Genomic DNA, 22,201 nt, shown 5'->3' with positions numbered 1-22,201 from the left:
TTTTGCCTTTTTTAAGAGAAGTTGAGTCCCTAAGGTATACACCTTTTGCACTTTGCTTCATTGATTTTTTTCTTTTACCGAATAAACCCCTAACTTCTTTTAAATTCTCTTTTCATATTAGTAATGTTCGCCAGATATAAATAATTAAGTAGAGAGAAGTATTGTAATCACCCTTCAGTTTGGTGTGAATTATTAGTTTCGTCTCTAAACTATTAACAGTTTTTAAAACACTTTTTTTACTTACTTAATTGAACTTACATACACCATGATCTTGCAACATGACATAGCAAGTGGTCTCAAATCCTTATTTGTAGAAGCGTGAAATTTTTAATAAAAAGCCGAAAGAATTGGTGTCTTATGTCTCATGGTTTCAAGGCTTCAAGTAGTGGCGGACCCACCTTATGTCAAGGGGTGTCGACCGATACTGCTTCATTGAAAATTGATAATATTATATATAAAAAAAAATTGAAAAAAATAAAAAATATCCCTACAAATAACATTAATGTCACTGATTGAATAATTGAGTTTCTTGGCTCGTTGGTTTGCAGTATGAATGGAATGGTCATTCGCCCCTGCACGGCCAAGTTCGTATAGGAATTCGAACCTCCAACCTCTTATTTATAAGTCATATTAGGCTAAGATAAACCAATTGCACTAGATAACTATCTCCAATGAGGCTAATATGAATACATTTCAAAATATGAAAATTCGCCCGAGGAAACTTTAGTTGTTTTATGTTTTATTAGTACGTTTTAAATCGTTTTGCTGTTCATTTGGAACTCATCCTCTTCTCTCTCAAATGCGGGAACACAGGGGAGGCACATCAGGGTGCCTTATGTCTCGTGCAGGAACATAACCATTAGTGATGTTGCTAATCTGTGTTTAAAACAGTAGCACTGATTACTAGAAATTTTGTAGAAACACGAAGTTACCAAAGTTTTCAATGAACCAGTGATGAAACAGAATAATATAAATTAATTCACAAAAATTAAAATCTGTAAAACATACCGAAATCTGGAAAAATAGAACAGAAAAAGATCAAGCCCACACAGTGTCCCCTTAAGGAAATTATTCCCCTCTAGTATCCGAGGTTTGATTTGGTATATGTCCTCCCAGGATAGAATGATCTCAATCACCAGTGTATTGATACCCAAAATGCTGGTGTCAGCGAGCCACTCAACGACAGTGAAGTACACGAAGAAACTTTGTGCAGAAGAAGAAGAAGAAATCAGAAAAATTCGTTAGGAAAAAGTCTGAAGAATCAGTGATATTTATAGCCAAGAGGAACTGGTTCTGAAAGGTTGCAACCTTTCAGAATCCACACGACCATTCTTGAAAGTTTGCAACCTTTCAAACAGTCATGGCTGTTCTTGAAAATTGCAACCTTTCAAAACAGTCATTTCCAATGGCGGGAAATTCAAATAAAACGAGAAAGTTTAAATAAAACAGGTTGCGCACGGATCCGAGTCGGGTCGAAACGTTTCGGTTAATTAACTAATTAATTGAAACGTTTTGGCCATTTAATTTATTTTAATTAATTAAATAAATAAATAACTAAATAATTAAAACAAACTTTGTCCAAAAATAATCTCTCGATCCAAAGCCGAGCGCGCGACGACAACGCGAGAGGGGTCCCTCTTTCAACCCTTTTAACAATTAATAGAAGTGTTTCTCTATTTAAACTCATCTATTTTTCTTTTCACCACCGATGAGGGAGAAATACCTTTTTACTAAACCATAAGAGAATTTTTCAACTTCCCAACTTTTCATCTTGCCTCTATTTCTCATTAACTCTTGCTATATACCCAACAATTGAGCCTTAGCTTGCGTATATGAGTGCAATAAAGTATTTAAAACATGCTCTATATTCAAGGCTTTTCATCCTTTAATACAAATGTTGCTGCTCGGGGATCAGGTGAAGGAGGCTATTGAAAGCTACTATCTTGGAAAATGTGACGTATTTGCTTCCTGAGACTTTCTCAACGTGAAGAAGATTGTATGTGTGTACTGTGCTCGAACGATGAAGATAGTGAGAAGGATAAATTCTCAAATGGGATTAGTCGGACTCCAAGAATATTTAGCAATTATGAGTCTAGCAAGTCGTGGAGGTTTCGTTGCAGGTGGTGGTTGACACGTCACTTCAGCAAGAACATACTCATGCCAGATATTGCTTTAGATGATCAGGAGCTGTTGGTAGCTACAACATGTTACCTTTCTGGATGCGAATTTATGTATGTTGTAATAAAGGTTAGAGAGTGTTTGGAAGAGGAACCAAGCAACTAGAAAATGGATTTTAGAAGAAGACCTTCTCACAATATCCAACAACTGGTCTTTGGTGTGATAAAATAATCATAAAATTTTCATACTAGTGTAAAATTTGGCTCTACATGTCAAAAGTGATAAAGCAATATAAGCAGCTCAATAATGGTTATGTTCTAACTTTTTCTATATATAAAAAGCTTCCATCCATTTGAGGCTCAAGACAAGTTCACTTATATAGCAAAGCTCTACTCTTCTTTATCCAGTGTCTTCCTTAAATGTGTTTTCGGTGTTTCATTCCTCTCGGTACTAGGATAGCATATTATATATTTGAGGAAATTATGTGTTGCACCTGACATATATTTGTACAAATGCAAATCTGAATGTAGTCGACAACTGTTTCTAAAAATCCCTTAAACACCTTGCTGAAGTTTCTCATTTAGCTTTTTTTCCCTATCTGCTTCTCCCAATCAGTAAAACAAAAACATACATAAGAGTTTACTACTAGCCATGTCCATATGTGTCTATTTGAGTGCTGTGTTGTGAAGACATATACAGTTTTAGATCATTTCTCACGGTCCATGATAGTTGATACCACATGTCTCATGCAAACACTGAGTTTCTCAAACCAGCATTGATATAGTGGTACATATATCCACACAAAAGGCAACTCCTGGTTCCCAATTCTTTCAACATTTTGGACATTATTGCGTTTTTATGTTTAATGTTCTGTGATTATAAAGATAATAGTAATGACTACGTATTTGATCACCAAAACCCTCCTAAAGCTCGATGCTTTACCCTGATTTTATGCTAGGCAGCAAGTTAAATGATGAAAAAACAATAAAGTATTGTGAACAAGTTTTGCTTCAGAAAGAAGCTGCAGAGAACTGTCTGAAATACAGCCATACTACTACTACAAAGCTATAACCATACATTGGTTATAAAAAGCTTGACCATTTTCTGTATTCTTACGAAGTCACGGAATGTATGTTTAAGATGCTTTCAAGCATTAAGTCTATTCAGTATGGCAAAACAACAGATATTGAACAAAGGATGCCCATAAGAAGAGAGAGCTTGAGTACTTAAGAATGCAGATTTCAATCTTCCTCCAAAACTATAGCAGAGGACAAGCACCTTTTCCCGACTCCGCTCAAGTTGGTTATTTCCCAACCTGTGCCTTCCTTGTAATGTTCAATCTTCAATCACAAAGAGGAGTATTGATTAATGGAACCACATATGTAATGGAAGCTACGCATAGCAAGACAATGAAATAAATAATCTTATGTACCGTGTCTAGTACTTCATTATCAGATTGAGCCCCTCCAATGACATAAATGGACTCCTTTAGAGCAGCAGCAGTTACATAACCCCTTGAGTAGTTCATTGGTTCCCCAATCATCCATGTTCCACGACAGGGATCATATATCTCAACGCTTGGCATCATTTGAGACCCATCAGAGCCACCAAGTGCATATCTAAAGAGCAACCATGAAGCTAAAAGTGAATAACAAGAAGAAAAATGGGACCGGTCATGGACCATCCCCCCTCCCCCTTAATTAGTGATTCTTTAGACAATACACATCTCCTACTCTCGAAGATATATAATATGGGACCAAAGATATAGAATCCAAAGAAGCGAGAAGAGGTCAACGTACAACTTTCCCCCCAAAGGAACCAACGCATGATATGCTCTTTTTGTGCTCATACTCTCAATTTTTGTCCAAGCATGTTCTCTGGGGTCAAACCTTTCAGCAGTCCTGAGGTGATAGCTAATAAGAAAGATGCTACAGGAGAACACAGCAGAAAACTGAAAAACATGTGAAGATAATCTTCCGATTCAATGAAATAAAAGAAGTTGCAGATTTCTATCAGAACAACTTTAGCACTAAAAAGGACTGCGGCTTGGAAAACTACAAGCAACTCTCATTTCTCAGGTAATGAAGCCCAAATGCCAAGCTTTTTTGGGGCATACATTATAAAGAAATAAGAAAACAGCAATTCAGCAATAACTTACGCCAAATATTTGTCTCCATCAAATCCACCAACAGCATATAATGCACCATTGAGTTCTGTTGCTGCAAGAGAAAATCGCTGCATGAATGGTAGACAATCATGTGAGAGGAGATTATATTAGCACTTTGAACAAGTAAGTCTAAAGAATAGAACTAAATTGAAGCCTGGACTGTAGGCAAGGACAAGAAAGAGACAAATATTGTCTTTGTTTCCTAGTAATGAGATGAATTCACTCAGCCTCTGTAGTAAAATATGGCTAAACAATACATCATTTCATTTTGCAATTCTAACTAATTATTTCCCTCTACGCTTTAAGGTCTTCTCCCTTGTGTATTTCTTCATACTACCTGACTGCTACTAAGGGATTGAACAGAAAGAAGAGACAACAGAAAATCCGTGGAAGACATGAAGATAAACGACCCCATAAAGACTTACTACCAAAATTTTGAGGATGAGAACAACATCCAAGGGTAATGCACATGAGCCTTCTTCAAAATATCACTATCGAAATGTAAGCAAGGAAGAGAATTAACCTTCTGCCACATGGATCGTGAAGGAATCCATTGACCTACTTGAGGATCATACATTTCAACTTCTGCAAAGTATTCAGTCCCATTTCCACCACCCATTGCAAATATCTTGTCCTTCAAAGTAGCTCCAGATAAGTTACTGTTTCTCTTTTTCAAATTAGAATGCACAGTCCACATATCATTGGCTGGGTTATATGATTCAACTTCACAAGAATAGAGTGGCATCAGTTTCAGCAACTTAAGAGAAAGGGGGAGGAGGGTATGTGAAGGGAGGGACTACTGGCATTACCTGTGTTGTCCCACAACTTCTTGAATTTTCCACCAAATACATAGACTTCTCTACTCAGATTTGCAATTGCAAAATACGACCGAAATGAACTCATTGGCCTAAGTGGCTTAAAAATATCAGTCAACGGTGAGTACAAGTCCAAGGCCGATAGCCAGTTATTACCATCAAATCCTCCAGCTAGGATGATTGACTCATCACAGACTATATCGTCTGACTCTACCACATTTTCACTATCATGTGTACGAAAGGGATTTGTGGACTCCAACATCAAACATCTACCTTTTAGCAGTTTGATTTCTTCTTGTGCATTAGCCTGAATTCCATGTGATGACAAGGAAATAACAAAGGGGGAAAAACATCAGATTTTCACTTCTGCAGACACAATATGAAGCATCAAATTGGATAATTATTGAAATCCTTGAAATCGGCATAAGAATACAATCATCAATTATCACTGATACATACATCTATTTTTCAATTTGATAATGCCTTATGAATCATGAACCTAAGGGGTTTCCCTTTTGGTCATTTTCAAAAGGTTGTGCAATTGGATTTGTAAAACTTCTCAAGGGACATTTTCTGATTCCCCCCAAACAACAATAAGAGTGTCCTAAACATGGAAAGGTCTGTATGGGATGCAGAGACTTCTACCAAGTAGGATATAGATTAAAGAAATATTCCCCTAAACAATAAGAAACATTATTTGCATAAGCAAACTTATACCCAACCTGAAGAGTCTCCGAAAGTAATATGAATAATTACTGTTGTGAACAGATTGCACAGACTTCTTGGCAGCATTCCATTTCCCCAACACCAATAAGAGTCTTTTAAACATGTAACTCAATATGAGCTAAGATGCTTTCCTTACTATATAAGATGTATATTTATAATAATAATCCCCTCCCTGAACAATAAAAGAATGTTCAGAAAATCCACCTCCACACAGATCAGCCCTATCCCTCGGATAAAGCGGATAATCTCTCCTATAAATATTCAATTTCTATTAGTTTGTTTATTAACTCTTTGTACAGTAAATAGCAACTAATGTTCAATAATAGTTTTCCCTGTCAAGTTATATACCTGAAATTATATGATAATAATCTTATTATTTCCTATTTTAGAAATCATACTAGCATTTCTTTGGTATATCATCCTGAATCTTGAAGTCACCAAATTCTATGGCTTATTATCATGATTTCATCTACTTTAAAAGAAGAAGCAGAATCTCAAACACTTTTCTGAATTTGTTTATCTTGTTCGATGACTACCTACTAATAAGCTCTGATAGTCCTAATTTTGCTACAAAATTCCTTTTTATCACCTATTGATATCTTAGTACTAAAAGATCCTACTTTGTTTGCAGATCTTATTCCAAAGCGCTTCTTCTATCCTCCCCAGTCCCCCTCCCAACATAAATATAAAGACGAGGAAAATTTTAAAAAAATTGTCACTCTTCCAATGTTTTAGCATAGAATAGATATGCCACCATAAGACCGACATTATACAGAGATAAGGTTTACCAGCTTCTTCTCCAGGCCAGTCATTTTTTGGGTGTGCTGTTCCTTAAAAGCATTCAGTTCTTTCACTTCTTTCAGCAGCTGCAACAACAGAGATATTGAAGTCATATAAGAATATCTAGAGCAGAAATGCTATTACAATTGGCACATATTACAAGAAGATGAAGAACCTGAGCTACAAAAGGAGGATAACCAGCCAAGTCACAATTGCCTTCTTCATTCTTCTCTTCTCCAGGAGGCTGTGGTTCCATAAAACCTGCTTGATCAATCCTTGCATCATTATAACTTATCCCTTCATTGGTGTTTTCCTCTGCATACCCGTTTCTGGATAGCGCTGGCCATTCACGATCAAGAGCTATTTCTTTAAGTTTCATGTATATAAAACTCTTCTCATCCAATGCAGCTTGAGAATCAATGGAACTGGATGGCTTATTTTCCAAGTTTTGTGGTTCAGAAGATCTATTTTCTGCTCTCTTGTTATTTGCAGGTGAAGTTTGGATTATACTTCTCTGGAATTCTGGATAATGTGGTGTGCTACTCGGAGCATATGCAAGAGATGAGAGTTGCGAGATCAATTTACTAGATTGAGTATGATCTAACTCAAACCAGAAATGATGCTGCTTAAAGTAGTTATCCTTAATTATTGGTCTAAACATATCTTCTTGCAGTGGTACACAATGCAGACGGACACGTATCTGAACCTTCAAAAGAAAAAGCGAAGTTTCAGTAGAATAATCCTAACAGGGCACATACCATTGTGGTAAATATGGATAAGTCATGTTCAGTCAATTTAGGCTTTAAGTTTGTAAAGTTTTATTCAGTTAGTGTAGGTCACGTAAGTTTATCTGTTCCTATTCTCTAGGAGTTAGGTTAGCACGATCTGTTTTGTTAGCGCTGTATAAAAACTCCATTGGAGGCTCATTAATAAACATACAATTTCATTCTACTTCTGTGAATTTATATGGTATCAGCGCCAATATACTCTAACGAGTACCCATCCAAGATCAAATAAAAAAAATTCTGCGCACAAATGGCCCCTTCCACCTCTGTGGTTACTGCCGACGCAGCTCCAGTCCTCAAACATCTGATTCAATTCAACCCCTCCTCACAGCTGCCCATTAAATTGTCTGGCAGCCACAATTTTACCATCTGGAAGGCCCAGATTGCCATGTTGCTTCATGGCCATGACTTCTATGGTCATCTTGACGCACTAAATTGTCCCCTCCTGAAACAGTCACCACTAATGTCCTTGAGACTGACAACCCCGAGTACAAGGATTGGTTTCGTCAGGATAAACTGATCCAAAATGCTCTCATGGCTTCTGTTGATGCCACAATTGCATCCACTGTAGCTTCTGCGCTCACCTCCAAAGCTGTGTGGGATCAACTTCACACTTCCTTTGCGAACAAATTGCAAACCCGCATCTTCAGCCTTCGTCACCATCTCAATCAAGTCAGCAAAGACCACAAATCAATTGCTGAATATATGCGAGAGATTCGCTCTCTCTCCAATGAACTCGCCATAGCAGGTTCACCCGTCAATAACAAAGAACTCGTGGTGAAAATATAGAGTGGCCTTGGGATAGAGTTCCGTGAGATCGCGCGGCCATATGAGCACGGGACTCTCCAATAAGCTGTGAGGAACTCTTTGATAAGCTTCTGGATCATGAACTATTCATCAAACATGAGGATCTCAAGAGGACTACCACCCAGGTCACTGCAGTTGTTGCTCAACATGTGACCAATCTGTTGGGGTTTATTTGCCCTGAGTTTCTTACCATAAATAGGTTTTCCTTTTAGGAAATAGTTTTGGATTGGCTAGTCCTTTTCTTGTAGGAAAAGGTTTAGGACTATATAAATAGAGGCCTGTTCCTTCTAACTTAATCAACATTCACAATGTAGTCTTAAGGGCTTTGACAGTTTTGGTTAGGGGGAGAATTTGTGGGTCACAAGCTTGATACGTTATCACTTGTGTGAACCTCCCATGTATTCTGAGTGAATTGGTTGAGGTTATTTCTCTCTATATTTTGTACTGTCATGTTTATATAGTGGATTGCTCATCTCCTTTGTGGACGTAGGTCGATTGACCGAACCACGTTAAATCTCTGTGTCTTTTGGTATATTTCTCGTTTGTTTTCTTACTCGTGGTCTTTCAAGGTTTGCTTTGCTAGCTTCTGCATTACACCTAATTATTTTCGATCCTAACAATCCTCCATCAACCCCACGCCACAATCGACGCCCGCCCAACAATAATAATTGGCATCCCCAAAATAGGCAGCCCTCTCAAAGCAACACTTCCCAACATCCCGTGGATAATTCTCAGTGGCGCAACTTCCCACACCAATCTTCACAAGTCCGTTGTCAACTTTGTGACAAATTTGGACATACGGCAAGTGTTTGCCGCTCCCGGTCCCATAACTACTTTGAAGCAAAAGGAAATTTTTGTTGCACAAACAATGCCAAATGACCCCTGGATTCTCGATTCAGGTGTGTCTCACCATATTACCTATGATACCAACTCTCTCCGCAATTGTTCAGGACTTCAAAGGGATCGAGGAAGTGACAATGGGTAACGGTAATGTGATTCCAATTACTCAAATTGGTACCACTCATTTAAATGCTTCAAATACTGCTTTCAAACTCTCTAATATTTTGTGTGCTCCCGCTATCAAATGCAAACTTGTTTCAGTGCATCAGTTTTGCAAAGATAATCTAACCTCAATAGAATTTTTTCCTTTAAAATATCTTGTGAAGGATTTGACTATGAGAATGTTAGCACGATGGAAATCTAAATAATTGTATATATTAATGTAATTATATAGTGATATAAATTAGCATGATCATATAGATTTGTTGTAGAATCAAAGGAATAAATATTGTGATAGAATAGCTGATTTGGAGGGATAGCAAAGCAGATTTAGAGGGATTGCAGATTTGTAGAAATAGAATAGCTAATCTTTAGGGATATGAATGACGGATCTTTAGAGATGTGTAATCTTTATTCTCTCTATATAATGAAAAGACTCTCTCACTTTGAGAGGCATTCAACATAAAATTGACATGGTATTAGAGCCTTCTCTTGGCTGTCTTGTTTCATAGAGTCATTTGTGGTTGCTTCAATTTTTTTTTTGAAAATCTTGGTTTTTTGTTGACTATTTGTCGACAATCAGTTCTACCACCTAGGACTTTTATTCTTGGTCATTCTAGTTGCTTTCTTGAGTCTTTGTAGTTTTCATAGCTATTCAACAGTATGAATTCACCTCACTTTGAATCATTCAGTGTTCGTTTCACTGGAAAAAAAAATTCTTCTTGGGAGTTTTAGTTTCAGTTATTTGTCATCGGCAAAGAACTATGGGGCCATATAAATGGAAGCGACCCTGCTCCTACTGATATAACAAAGTTAGGTGAATGGAAGATTAAAGATGCTTGGGTGATGGCATGGATTCTAGGGTCAATTGACCCTCTTATGGTTCTTAATATCAGGCCGTACAGATTACTTATAAAAGGTTTACGACCAAGATAATAGCGCAAGATGCTTTGAGTATGAAATTTCTAATTACCCTCAAGGAGGTCATTCTATTCAGGATTATTTTTCTGGATTTCAGAACTTATGGGCTGAATTTACAGATATTGTCAATGCCAAAATACATACTGAATCTTTATCTGTGATTCAGGACGTTCATGAGCAAAGCAAGCGAGACCAATTTTTGATGAAATTATGCTCTGACTTTGAGAGTGTTCGCTCTAACTTGATGAATCGTGACCCGTCTCCCTCTTTGGATGTTTTCTTTAGGGAGTTACTTCATGAAGAGCAACGTCTTGTCACAGAAAATGCTTTCAAGAAAGAAAATTGTTAGAACATGAATAGGTTTATGCAATCCTATTAGAATAGGAATAGGTTTATACAATCATATTAGAATAGGAATAAGTTTATACAATCCTATTTAGAATAGGAATAGTAATACAAATAGAAATAGGAATAGTAAATAGTATCCTACTTGGAAAGTATTGTATTCTAGTGTCTATAAATAGGGTCTCAATGTAATAATATAGACACAACGACAATTCAATAATATTCTTTTCCTATATTTCTCACATAGTATCAGAGCCTCTACGATCTTGGTAAACAATCAAAGAGCTTCCGCTGCCGACATGCAGCTATTATCCATATATGCCGCCCGTCCGGCCAATGATTATGTTAGCAAAAGTTGGGTCACCGTGTATCTTTTCGGTGACTATTTTCTCATATCTAATTTGTGTAGCACCGTGCCATCATTCCGATGACTACTTTCTTATATCTAATTTGTGTAGCACCGTGACATCATTCTGGTGACTACTTTTTCATATTTAATTTGTGTAGCACCGTGCCATCATTTTGGTGACTACTTTTTCATATTTAATTTATGTAGCACCATGCCATCATTCTGGTGATACTTTTTCATATTTAATTGTGTAGCATCGTGCCATCCTTCCGGTGACTACCTTTTTTTACATATTTTACTTGTGTAGCATCGTGCATCTCTACGGACTACTTCTCGTATTTAATTTGTGTAGTACCGTAGATTTTTTCCAAATTAATTTCTCACATCTGAGTTGCATAGCATCGTGTGTCTTTTCGGTGACTCCTCAGATTTGATTTGCATAGTTCCATTCGTCTTTCTGGTGACTCCTCAAATCTGATTTGTGTAGGGTTGTGCCATCATTCCGACCCTACTCATATTATTTCTCTTTTTAAATAGGGTTGTGCCATCAATTCAACATTTTCTATATGATTTCTATTTTCTATTTGGGTCGTGCCATCATTTCGACCCTACCTATATAATTTTATTTCTTAGATTGTGACCACTTTCAGCCATCAAATCTAATAATCTGACGTATGAGCATGTTCCGACCAATTTTTCGATGACTTTCTTGTTTAATATTGACTCATCTATTGATTCCAACATGATCCATATACTTTATACTAGATTTTGAGCACTTTTTCGCTCGGGGGGGAGTTTAGTAGCCTTGTATGTAGATTGTGTAAGTCACTCTATGGTCTGTAACAATCTTTGCAAGTTTAGTTTGGGGACATTACTCCAATTTTCAAAAATGTTTTTGTTTCACCAAAGCTCTCAACTAGTCTTATTTCAGTTGGACAATCTGTAGATAACAATTGTGATGTAAATTTTTCTCGTAATAGTTGTCTTGTACATGTCAGGTGTTGGGGACGATAATTGCGAAGGGGCCTAAAGTTGGACGATTGTTTCCTATACACTTTTCCATTCCTCATGTTCTATCTTTTGATTGTACTTTACTGCTAGTAAGACTGAGGTTTGGCACAAGCGTCTAGGACATCAAAATTTTGTTGTGTTGTCTCATTTATCAAATTCTGGTTTATTGGAAAATAAAAATCAATTTTCAGTTGCTTCCATTGATTGCTTTACTTGTAAATTAGGCAAAAGTAAAACACTTTCTTTTCCTAATTTTGGTAGTCGTGCTACAAAGTGTTTTGATGTCATTTATAGTGATGTTTGGGGTATTTCACCAATTATTTCTCATGCTCATTTCAAATACTTTGTGACATTCATAGGTGATTATAGTCGGTTTACGTGTCTTCGATCCAAATCTGAGGTATTTTCCATGTTCAAGACATTTTTGGCTTACATTGAGACTTAATTTTCTATGTGCATCAAATTATTAAGATATGATTCTGGTGGAGAATATATGTCTTATGAATTCTAAAAAATCTTACTTGACAAAGGAATTGTCTCACAACACTCTTACCCATATACACCACAACAAAATGGAGTTGCTGAACGTAAAAATCACCTTCTTTTAGATGTCACTCATACTTTATTGATTGAGTCCTATGTACCATCTAAATACTGGGTGGGAGCTTCGTCTACTGCTTTCTATTTAATTAACAGATTGTCATCTAAAGTGCTAAATCTTGAGTCTCCATATTTTCGTCTTTATCACCAAAGTTCTAACTATAGTGATTTTCATACATTTGGTTGTGTTTGTTTTGTGCATTTGCCTCCTTCACAGCGCAATAAACTTTTTGTACAGTCTACTAAATGTGCTTTTATGGGTTATAGTACTTCACAAAAAAGTTTTATTCGCTATGATCCATGTTCTCATAAATTTCGTATTTCTAGAAATGTTGTTTTCTTTGAGAATCAGTATTTCTTTCCTATGATTGTAGATTCATCTTTTGCTTCTCCTCTTCTTCCTACTTTTGAGTATTTATCATCTTCTTTTAAGAGGTTCAAACCTAGATTTGTGTATGAATGACGTCGGCCAACATTATCCCATCCCAACACTGATCCGCCGCCTGAAACTGTACCACAATTAGAATTTGAGAATTCTTTAAGATCTGGTCCTCTTGATCCTACTCGGCGATCTACCAGAGTATCTCGTACTCCCAATTGGTATGGTTTTTCCTCTACTTTACCCAATATTTTTGTTCCAACTTGTTACTCACAAGCTTGGAAGCATGAATGTTGGCAGAAAGCAATGGAGGAAGAACTTTTGGCTCTTAAAGAAAATGACACATGGGACATTGTTTCATGTCCTTCAAATGTCCACCCTATTGGATGTAAATGGGTTTATTCACTTAAACTTCATTCTGATGGAACTTTTGATTGATACAAAGCTCGATTGGTTGTTCTTGGTAACAGACAAGAGTATGGGGTGGACTATGATGAGACTTTTGCACCCGTAGCAAAAATGACTATGGTGCGAACTATTATTGCCATTGTTGCTTCACAAAACTGGTCTCTTTATCAAATGGATGTCAAAAATGCTTTTCTCCATGGTGATCTCAAAGAAGATATTTATATGAAACCTCACATGGTTTGTTCTCATCGCCTACATCAGATGTATGCAAGCTGAAGTGGTCTTTGTATGGATTAGTTGATAAGTTCCGGTCTACTTTGCTACAATTTTCTTTTGAGCAAAGCAAATATGACTCATCTTTGTTTCTTCGGAAAACATTTACATGTTGTGTTCTTCTTTTGGTGTATGTAGATGACATTATTATCACAGGAATCGATTCTTCACTAATCACTAGCCTCCAACAACAGCTTAAAGATTATTTTCATATGAAAGATCTTGGTACTCTTACATATTTTTTGGGTTTGGAAGTTCATAATGTTGCTTCAAGTGTGTTTCTAAACCAACACAAATATACTCAGGATCTGATTTCTTTGGCTGGTATTCAAGATTCCTCCTCTATAGATACCCTATTGGAATTGAATGTGAAGTATCATCGTGAGGAAGACGATATTCTTCCTAATCCAACTATGTTTCGACAATTAGTTGGGAGTCTAAATTACCTTACTATTACTCAGCCTGATATCTCTTTTACAGTTCAACAAGTTAGTCAATTTATGCAAGCTCACCGTCATCTCCACTTGATGGTTGTTCGTCGCATCATTCGGTAACTTCTAGGAACATCTACTCGTGGATTGTTCTTTCCAAGTGGTTCTCCTATTCATCTTAATATTTTTAGTGATTCTGACTGGGCGGGATGTCCTGATACTCGTCGTTTAGTCACTGGTTGGTGCATGTTTCTTGGAGAGTCATTGATATCTTGGAAGAATAAAAAGCAAGATTACATAGGTTGAATATCAATCCATGTCTACTCCTTGCTCCGAGATTGTATGGCTTCGTGGATTACTTGTTGAGATTGGATTTCCTCAATCTCATCCTACTCCTCTCCATGTTGATAATACAAGTGCTATTCAGATTGCTACTAATCCAGTTTTTCATGAGAGGACCAAACACATCGAAGTGGATTGTCATTATATACGAGAAGCTGTAGATAAAGGTGTCATTACTCTTCCACATGTGTCCAGTGATCTTCAAATAGCTGATGCGTTTACAAAATTCATGGCACGACAATGCCATTAGTTTCTAGTAGGCAAATTGATGCTTCTTGATCCACCAACATCAATTTGAGGGGGGATGTTAGCATGATTGATATCTAAATAATTGTATATATTAATGTAATTATATAGTGATATAAATTAGCATGATCATATAGATTTGTTGTAGAATCAAAGAAATAAATATTGTGATAGAATAGTTGATTTGGAGGGATAGCAAAGCAGATTTAGAGGGATTGCAGATTTGTAGAGATAGAATAGCTAATCTTTAGGGATATGAATGACTGATCTTTAGGGATGTGTAATTTTTATTCTCTCTATATAATGGAAAGACTCTCTCACTTTGAGAGGCATTCAGTATAAAATTGAAAGGGAGCACTTCTACTGTGCGGCCTGAATAAAGAAGGACTCTATGAATGGCCATCACTATCTCGACCAAACATCAACTTCACCATTGTTGGACCTTCCCTACATCTGTGGCATCGAAGATTGGGACACCCCCATTCTTGAGTTTTATTTTCTATTTTACGTAATTCATGTATTTCGTATTCTTCCAAGGACAAGTTCAGTTTTTGTACACAAATTTCCATTTTCTTCTAACACTTTGTCCACCAGCTTTCCATAAGAAATAATTTACAGTGATCTGTGGGGGCCATCCCCTGTTCTCTCTATTGATAAAAAGCGATACTATTGTCTCTTTGTTGATCAGTTCACCAGATATATTTGGTTGTACATAATGAAAAACAAACATGAGGTTCAAAAACACTTTCAAAGCTTACATCCCGTGCTTGAAAAACATTTTGGTCACAAAATACTCACAATTTACACTGAAGGAGGCGGAGAATATCAGACCATGGAACCATACCTTCATTCCAATGGCATACAACACCTTGTTTCTCCTTCTCACACTCCTCAAAGGGTCGCCCTGGCTGAAAGATGTCATCGACACTTTATTGAGACAGTCAAAACGTTGCTTCACCAAGCGAGTTTACCCTCCGATTTTTGGGCATTTGCCTGCCATCATGTTGCCTTCCTCATAAACCGACTGCCCACCACCACTCTTGATAATAAGTCCTCATTCGAAGTTCTTTTCAAAGAGGCACCCGCTTATGAATCTCTTCGTACATTTGGCTATCTATGCTACCCATGGCTCCGACCATATGCTCAACATAAATTAGAGTTGTATTCCAAACATTGTGTCTATCTTAGTTCTTCGGTCACCCATCATTGTCATCAGTGTTTTGAACCTACAAGCTCCAAACTTTTTCTCTGACGGGATGTAAAAATTTTCGAGGATATTTTCCCTTTTGCTACTATGTTTTCTCACTTGAAACAAAAGTTATCATATTTAAACTAGGAGTATAATTTAAACAAGAACAATTCAAATCTGAATATTACTTCCAACACCACTACTCCAGATCACACGCTGCTTCCCCCCACCATTCCATTGATGCGAGATACACGCCAAGATGATTGCTCACTTCGTGTTATACCAAGGAACAAACCACAGTTAGATCATTTCACCGCTCCTGCTCCAAGTAATCTTCACACTACTTCCCTCTCCCCTGACTTCCATCAGATTTCCCCTATTGTAGATTCCCTACCATCCCACTTCATATTTCAAAGCCACCCCTCTGCCCTCTCTGCTCGTCCTCTCACATTACATCGCCGACCACCGATTACTTATGTTTATCGGCGTCGCTCCAACTCATCACCCCATATACCGACCCAATCCCTCATATCTCACAGAGGTGTGCGCAGTTGCAGTCTCACTTTGCCTCCCCCCCCCCCCCCCCCCCCCCCCCCCCCCCCCCCCCCCCCCCCCCCCCCCCCCCCCCCCCGGGGGGCGGGCTGGCGCGCCCCCCCCCCCCCCCCCCCCCCCCCCCCCTGAAAATGTAGCTCCAATTCCACCTATAGAGCACAATCGTGATATAACAAGGTCGCAAAACAACATCATCAAGCGGCGCAAAATTGTTGACTACACTGCCCACATAACCCAAACTGTACTAATTCTACCGGTCAGCCAAAAACAAGCACAAAAGTTCCCATATTGGAGAGATTCTATGCAGCTTGAGTTTGATGCACTGATAAAAAATCATACTAGGGAGTTGGTTCCGCCAGACCCCACCAGGAATGTTGTTCCCTGTGAATAGTTGTTTTGAATTAAAACTAAGTCTGATGGATCCATTAATAAGTACAAAGCACGTTTGGTTGCAAAAGGGTTCACCCATAGGCCTGGGGTTGATTTTCATAAAACATACAGTCCAATGGTAAAACCTACCACAATTCGGATTGTCCTCACCTTTGCTGTACAGAACAATTGGGCACTGCATCAAATTGATGTCAATAATGCTTTTCTTTAAGGAAAGCTTCAGGATGATGTGTATATGACTCAACCACCCGGATATGAAAATTCAGCGTATCCTGACTATGTCTGCCATCTCAAAAAGGAAATCTACGGCCTGCTACAAACTCCCAAAGCCTGGTATGATGCACTTACTGATTCTTTGATCCGGATGGGGTTCAAGATGTCTGAGTCTGATAATTCTCTCTTTGTTCTGCATAATTTGGGCGTAACTATATATATCTTTGTATATGTGTGGATGGCATCATACTCACGGGCAGCAATGAAACACTCCTTCAACAGGTCATTACTTCTCTTTTCAAAAAAAATTCGCTTAAATACCTTGTCTTACTGCACTATTTCTTGGGCATTGAGGTACGCTGGGATGTTAACGGTTTGTTTCTCAGTCAATCTAAGTATATACAAGAGGTACTACATGATACTCAAATGCACGACTGCAAAGGCATTCAGTCTCCAATGAGTACGTCAGTGGCACTACTTGTAGATGACGGATCCCTTAACACTGATGGAAAAAAGTATATGAGTGTACTTGGTAAGCTTCAGTACCTTTCTTTTACACGGCCTGACATCACATATTTAGTAAACAAGCTCACTCAGTTCAACACCTGTCCCTATGTGGTTCATTGGAAGGCAGTTAAACGTATCCTTCGGTTTCTTAAAGAAACATCCCACCATGGTATTCATGTATCTCCGCAGCAGTCCACTAATATCTATGCCTATGCGGATGCCGATTAGGCAGGTGATACTAATGATCGCCGCTCCATCTTTGGTTACATTATTTTTCTCGGCTTGACTCCTATTTCCTGGTCTTCTCAAAAGCAACCTACTGTCTCCCGCCTCCACTGAGGTTGAGTATCGGGTTGTTGCCTTTAACTTGTCTGAAACGAACTGGATCACTCACTTGCTCAAGGATCTTCATGTCCCGCTCTCTGCTGCTCCAATAATGCTTTGTGATAACCTTGGAGTCACATATTGTAATGACCCTCCTGGTCATTTCTGTGTCTTGACTTCTGTGAATCGTTTAGAGCATTCCTGTAACGACCCCAAGTCATTTATGACTTACAGGGACTGACAGTTCGGTCACCTGGTCGTTCGTTTGGTTTTGGTGCGAGTTTTTGTGTTTTGAAGCTTATGAACCTTGAACGATCATTTTCGATCAAAAGTTCAAGAAGATGACATCAGAATGCAATTCTGACAATTCCATTAGCTTCGGGAGGGTAATTTTAGGCTAGTAGCATGGCCGACATGACTCCCAAGGTTTTCAGTGTGAGTCGGTGAGATTAGGCGTTTTAACTTTAAGTTTAAGCCTAAGTTTGACTTTGGTCAACATTCTGAGTAAACCCACTCAGATGAGAATTCCGTCAGCGCGGTTAGCTCCGGAATGTCAAGTTTGGTCTAGATTGACCTTTCTTTTGTGTCTCGAGCTTTTCGATAGTTTTTCTGAGCTCTTTTGTGGTTTTGACTTAAAATGACATTTGGGTGTGGGACCCACTTTTTGTCAAGATGACCTTGTATAGAAATTTTAACTGTGCCATTGAGTCTGGAATATCAAATTTGGTATGGTTGCATATTTCATTTGCATGCACGGGGTTCCGAACGAGGTTGGAGCACCCCCTCGGAGTTTTTTTTAGTTTTTGAAATTATTGCAAAAAATCTGCTATAAATGCAGAAAATCAGCAACATTTTTGCCAAACTTCAAACCCTCATAACTCTCTCATCTTTCATCTGAATTAGGCGATTCAAAGTGCGGGAGCTTCGTATTTTTGGTGGCTTCTCTGTAGAGTATTCGGAAGTTATCGGGTGCACGTAGTTCGAGGTAAATTTCGCGATAACCTGACTGCAGTACCCTTTTTCGAGCTTTTGTTTTTGGCATTCTTGTTTTGGTCATATCTCACTCATTTTAGCTCGGTTTTGGGTGATTCGAAGTCCCACATGTTGAAAATTGTTGTGGCTTCGTCGTAGAGTGTTCAAGGAGTGCTGGGCACCATTAGATTCGTGTAAATTTCAAGTTTAGACTGCTGCTGTTTTTTTTTTAGTTGATTAAAGTGTGACTTTCTTGCTTGTTGGTTTTTGCTGCGTTTTGAGCCCCGAATTGTGTTCCATTTTGGAACACAAGTTTGGGGTGTTGTTTAGGGTGTCTTGACGGAGTCAAATTCGGACAGTTCGGTGCGGATCCCACGATTCCCGTTTTGACTCCAAAATTAACCCGTCTCCGTTTGTTGTGATTTTGGTGTCTAAAGGACCGTAATAACGTTGTGACTCTATTTTTGATAGTGGGGAAGCATTTTGAGGCCGTTCGAATAGGGAAAGTTTCGGAGAAGTGATTTTGGAGCGCGTGTGATCGATTTACAGGTAGTCTACGGTTTCCCTCTCTTAGATTGAGCTTGAGAGTGTGAATGCATGTTGATTAGTTGGGATTTGGCTTGGTAGTTATTGAATCATGCATAGGTGTTTAGAAATCATGTTTTCGGCCTATTTCGAGAATTATCGGGTAACTGTGAGCATGCTTTGTGTTATTAATTGACCCTCTTCGCTATGTGAAGTGCTTGCATGCTTAATTGCTGTTTATTTGAAGCATGTTGGGCCTTAGTTTAGGTTTGACTAGGGCTTGCCTTAGAAATACATGATTCGGATCCGATAGGCCTTAGTTTTACCCCGACGTCGCTCGGCCGGCTTAGATCCATGTAAACTGGTGTAGCAGACTTGAGTCTGATAGTTTGGGCCTTAGCTAGGCGATACGCTTGCTCCGATGATAGTTATCCTTATTTACCCAATGTTACGACTTCATGAGTTAAGCCGGGGACGCTAGTTCTGCTTCGCGATTTGAATTTGATTTTCGATTCGGTTCCAAGGACTTACATTGATTGGCTAAGTATGAATGACGTTTCATGGACATTTATGAGCGTGGATCGATTAGGACTCTTTCAGCAGCTACATTGGCACCTTTATGGAGCATCCGGTTTAAGGTCCGGCCTCTATCGCCCAGATACTTATATAGGGCATCCGGTTAGAGTTCCGGCCTCTATTGCCTAGATACTTATATAGAGCATCCGGTTAGAGTTCTGGCCTCTATTGCCTAGATACCTATACAGAGCATCCGGTTAGAGTTTCGGCCTCAGATACTTGATACTTGTGATTGGTTACTTGGGTACTTCTGGTGAGCATCCGGTTCGAGGTCCGGCCTCCGTACTGTCAGATTCTACTAATTGGGGTTGAGGTTCTGGTTCGATGTTCTCCGTTCTTGGGTTCTTATATGCAATTCCCTTTAGTTATAGTTGTTCTGTGTATTCGTCGGGCTTATGGGGGTCCGTTCGGGTTTTTATTTAACTTGCGCATGAGTGTATCTTCTAGGCTTATGGGGTCCAGTTAAGTGTAGTTAGCTTATAAATTACTTTACTTAGTTCTTTCTACACTCGTGTGCATTCCATTGTTAGTTAGTTTTTCGTTCCTGACTTCGGTTTGTGTTATTCCTTCTTTTCATATTGCCTTTACTTTTCAAGTTCAATTGGTCTATAATGCCTACTGGGTACCTGTTGGTTTGGTACTCATGCTACGCTCTGCATCTATTTCATGATGCAGGTCCAAGCACCAGTGGCTAGCGTTGATCTAGTTTGGAGTAGTCTGATCCGGAGACGGGGGTGAGCACACGGCGTTTTGTACTATTTCAGTCTCCATCTGTGTATATAGACTTGTCTTTTACCTTTCGAGACAATCCAGTCTCTGTGGTCCACTTTTGGGACTTGTACTCGTTTTGTTAGTAGCTCTGTACTAGTGACTTCCAGGTTCTGGGAGGGATCTTTATTTGTATGTATGTTTTGGTTTGCTTCCGCCTGGTTATGTTGTTATCTTAAATTTTGCCTACGCTTGTTTAGTTTCTGCCCTCAGACCCATTACCTGTTGTTCCGGGTTGGCTCACCTACTGGTGGGTTATAGTAGGTGCCATCATGATTCGAGGAATCGGGTCGTGACACATACATTGCTGAAAACCCGGTCCATCATACAAAAATGAAGCACCTCGAGGTTGATCTTCACTTTGTTTGCCACCAAGTCCACAATGGTCTGGTCAGAGTTTCCCACATTCACTCCACTGATCAAATTGCAGATCTGCTCACCAAACCATTGTCTAAGACATCCTTCCAGCGGATGCTTCCCAAGTTAGGTGTTCGTCTCTTTTCACCTAACTTGAGGGGGGCATAACAGAGCACGTACCATTGTGGTAAATATGGATAAGTCATGTTCAGTCAATTTAGACTTTAAGTTTGTAAAGTTTATTATTCAGTTAGTGTAGGTCACGTAAGTTTATCTGTTCCTATTTCCTAGGAGTTAGGTTAGCACGGTCTGTTTTGTTAGTGCTGTATAAAAACTCCATTGGAGGCTCATTAATAAACATACAATTTCACTCTACTTCTGTGAATTTATAAATCCTTCCTAGAATATAACACCGACGTGCATCAACATAAGCAAATAAAGCCAAAAAAAAAAACAATGATATGAAACCTGTGCAGGAAATCGTGTTCTTTCATCACCATCTTTTTTCCAAGCATATGGATTGATTAGCATTTGACCAGAGCTTGCAGCCTCAAAGATTCCGTGGAGCTTCTTATCATCGTAGTTGAACAAGAACACTGGCAAACCAGGATTTACATTTTTCACATATATAAAGTGTGCGCTAGGCAAACCTGTCAAAGATTTTAAAATATTTATAATTGAGTAACAACGACCCATTGTCCTAATTATTATTCAAAGGACAATATATTAGTGCCGAATAACTGACCTACTAGTTGCTTTTCGAGACACTCTCTTATTGTAGTATTTTTGCACCCAAATATAACACCGCCTAGTTGATCTCTTGGAAGATTTCTAAAAGCTTTACCATCTTTTGGCTGGAATGGTGATGCCGGTGCTGAATTACTATGTGTGAAGGTTTGTGTTTTTTTCTTTTCCCACATCCTGAAAAATCCATATGGACAGAACTAAATCATCAGGAACTGTAAAAGAAATATAGAGCTACTACTATAATCAAGCTAAACAAAACACAGGACTAATAAGTACGAAGGAGAATCAAATGTCTACTTAAGACCTCAAATATGACACTATATATCATGACACCTTCATTAACTCACCCATTTTAACCTAAATAAATTGGCCCAACCGGCTCATTTGACACCCTTAGCCATGAAAACATCATACAGTACTAATTAGCAATTCAGCAGTTTAAGCCAACCACATTAGGAACTCTTAAACAGAGAGTCTTTAGTTTCCTCATTCACCAACACACCCAGAAAACTAAATAAAGAAAAAATAACTGCATACATCATGTTTCACCATGCAAATGTGTTGATCTACAGTGGTTCT

The 22,201-nt window shown here is 38.5% G+C and overlaps 1 protein-coding gene across 1 annotated transcript in view; it reads right to left on the bottom strand.

Annotated features, from left to right (window-relative positions):
* Positions 1 to 3,255: 3,255 nt before the first annotated feature.
* The window catches only part of LOC125864102 (uncharacterized), a 53,186-nt gene continuing 34,240 nt past the window's right edge, over positions 3,256 to 22,201 (bottom strand). The window contains exon 11 of the mRNA XM_049544033.1: positions 3,256 to 3,433. Within this exon, the coding sequence (XP_049399990.1) occupies positions 3,360 to 3,433 (74 nt within the window). The 3' untranslated portion in view covers positions 3,256 to 3,359. The remainder of the gene's footprint in view (positions 3,434 to 22,201) is intronic.

Source organism: Solanum stenotomum, chromosome 5, assembly GCF_019186545.1.
Source record: "Solanum stenotomum isolate F172 chromosome 5, ASM1918654v1, whole genome shotgun sequence".
NCBI classification, from domain to species: domain Eukaryota; kingdom Viridiplantae; phylum Streptophyta; class Magnoliopsida; order Solanales; family Solanaceae; genus Solanum; species Solanum stenotomum.
Note: the sequence above shows the minus strand (reverse complement) of the source record. Positions and strands in the feature narration are given on the sequence as shown.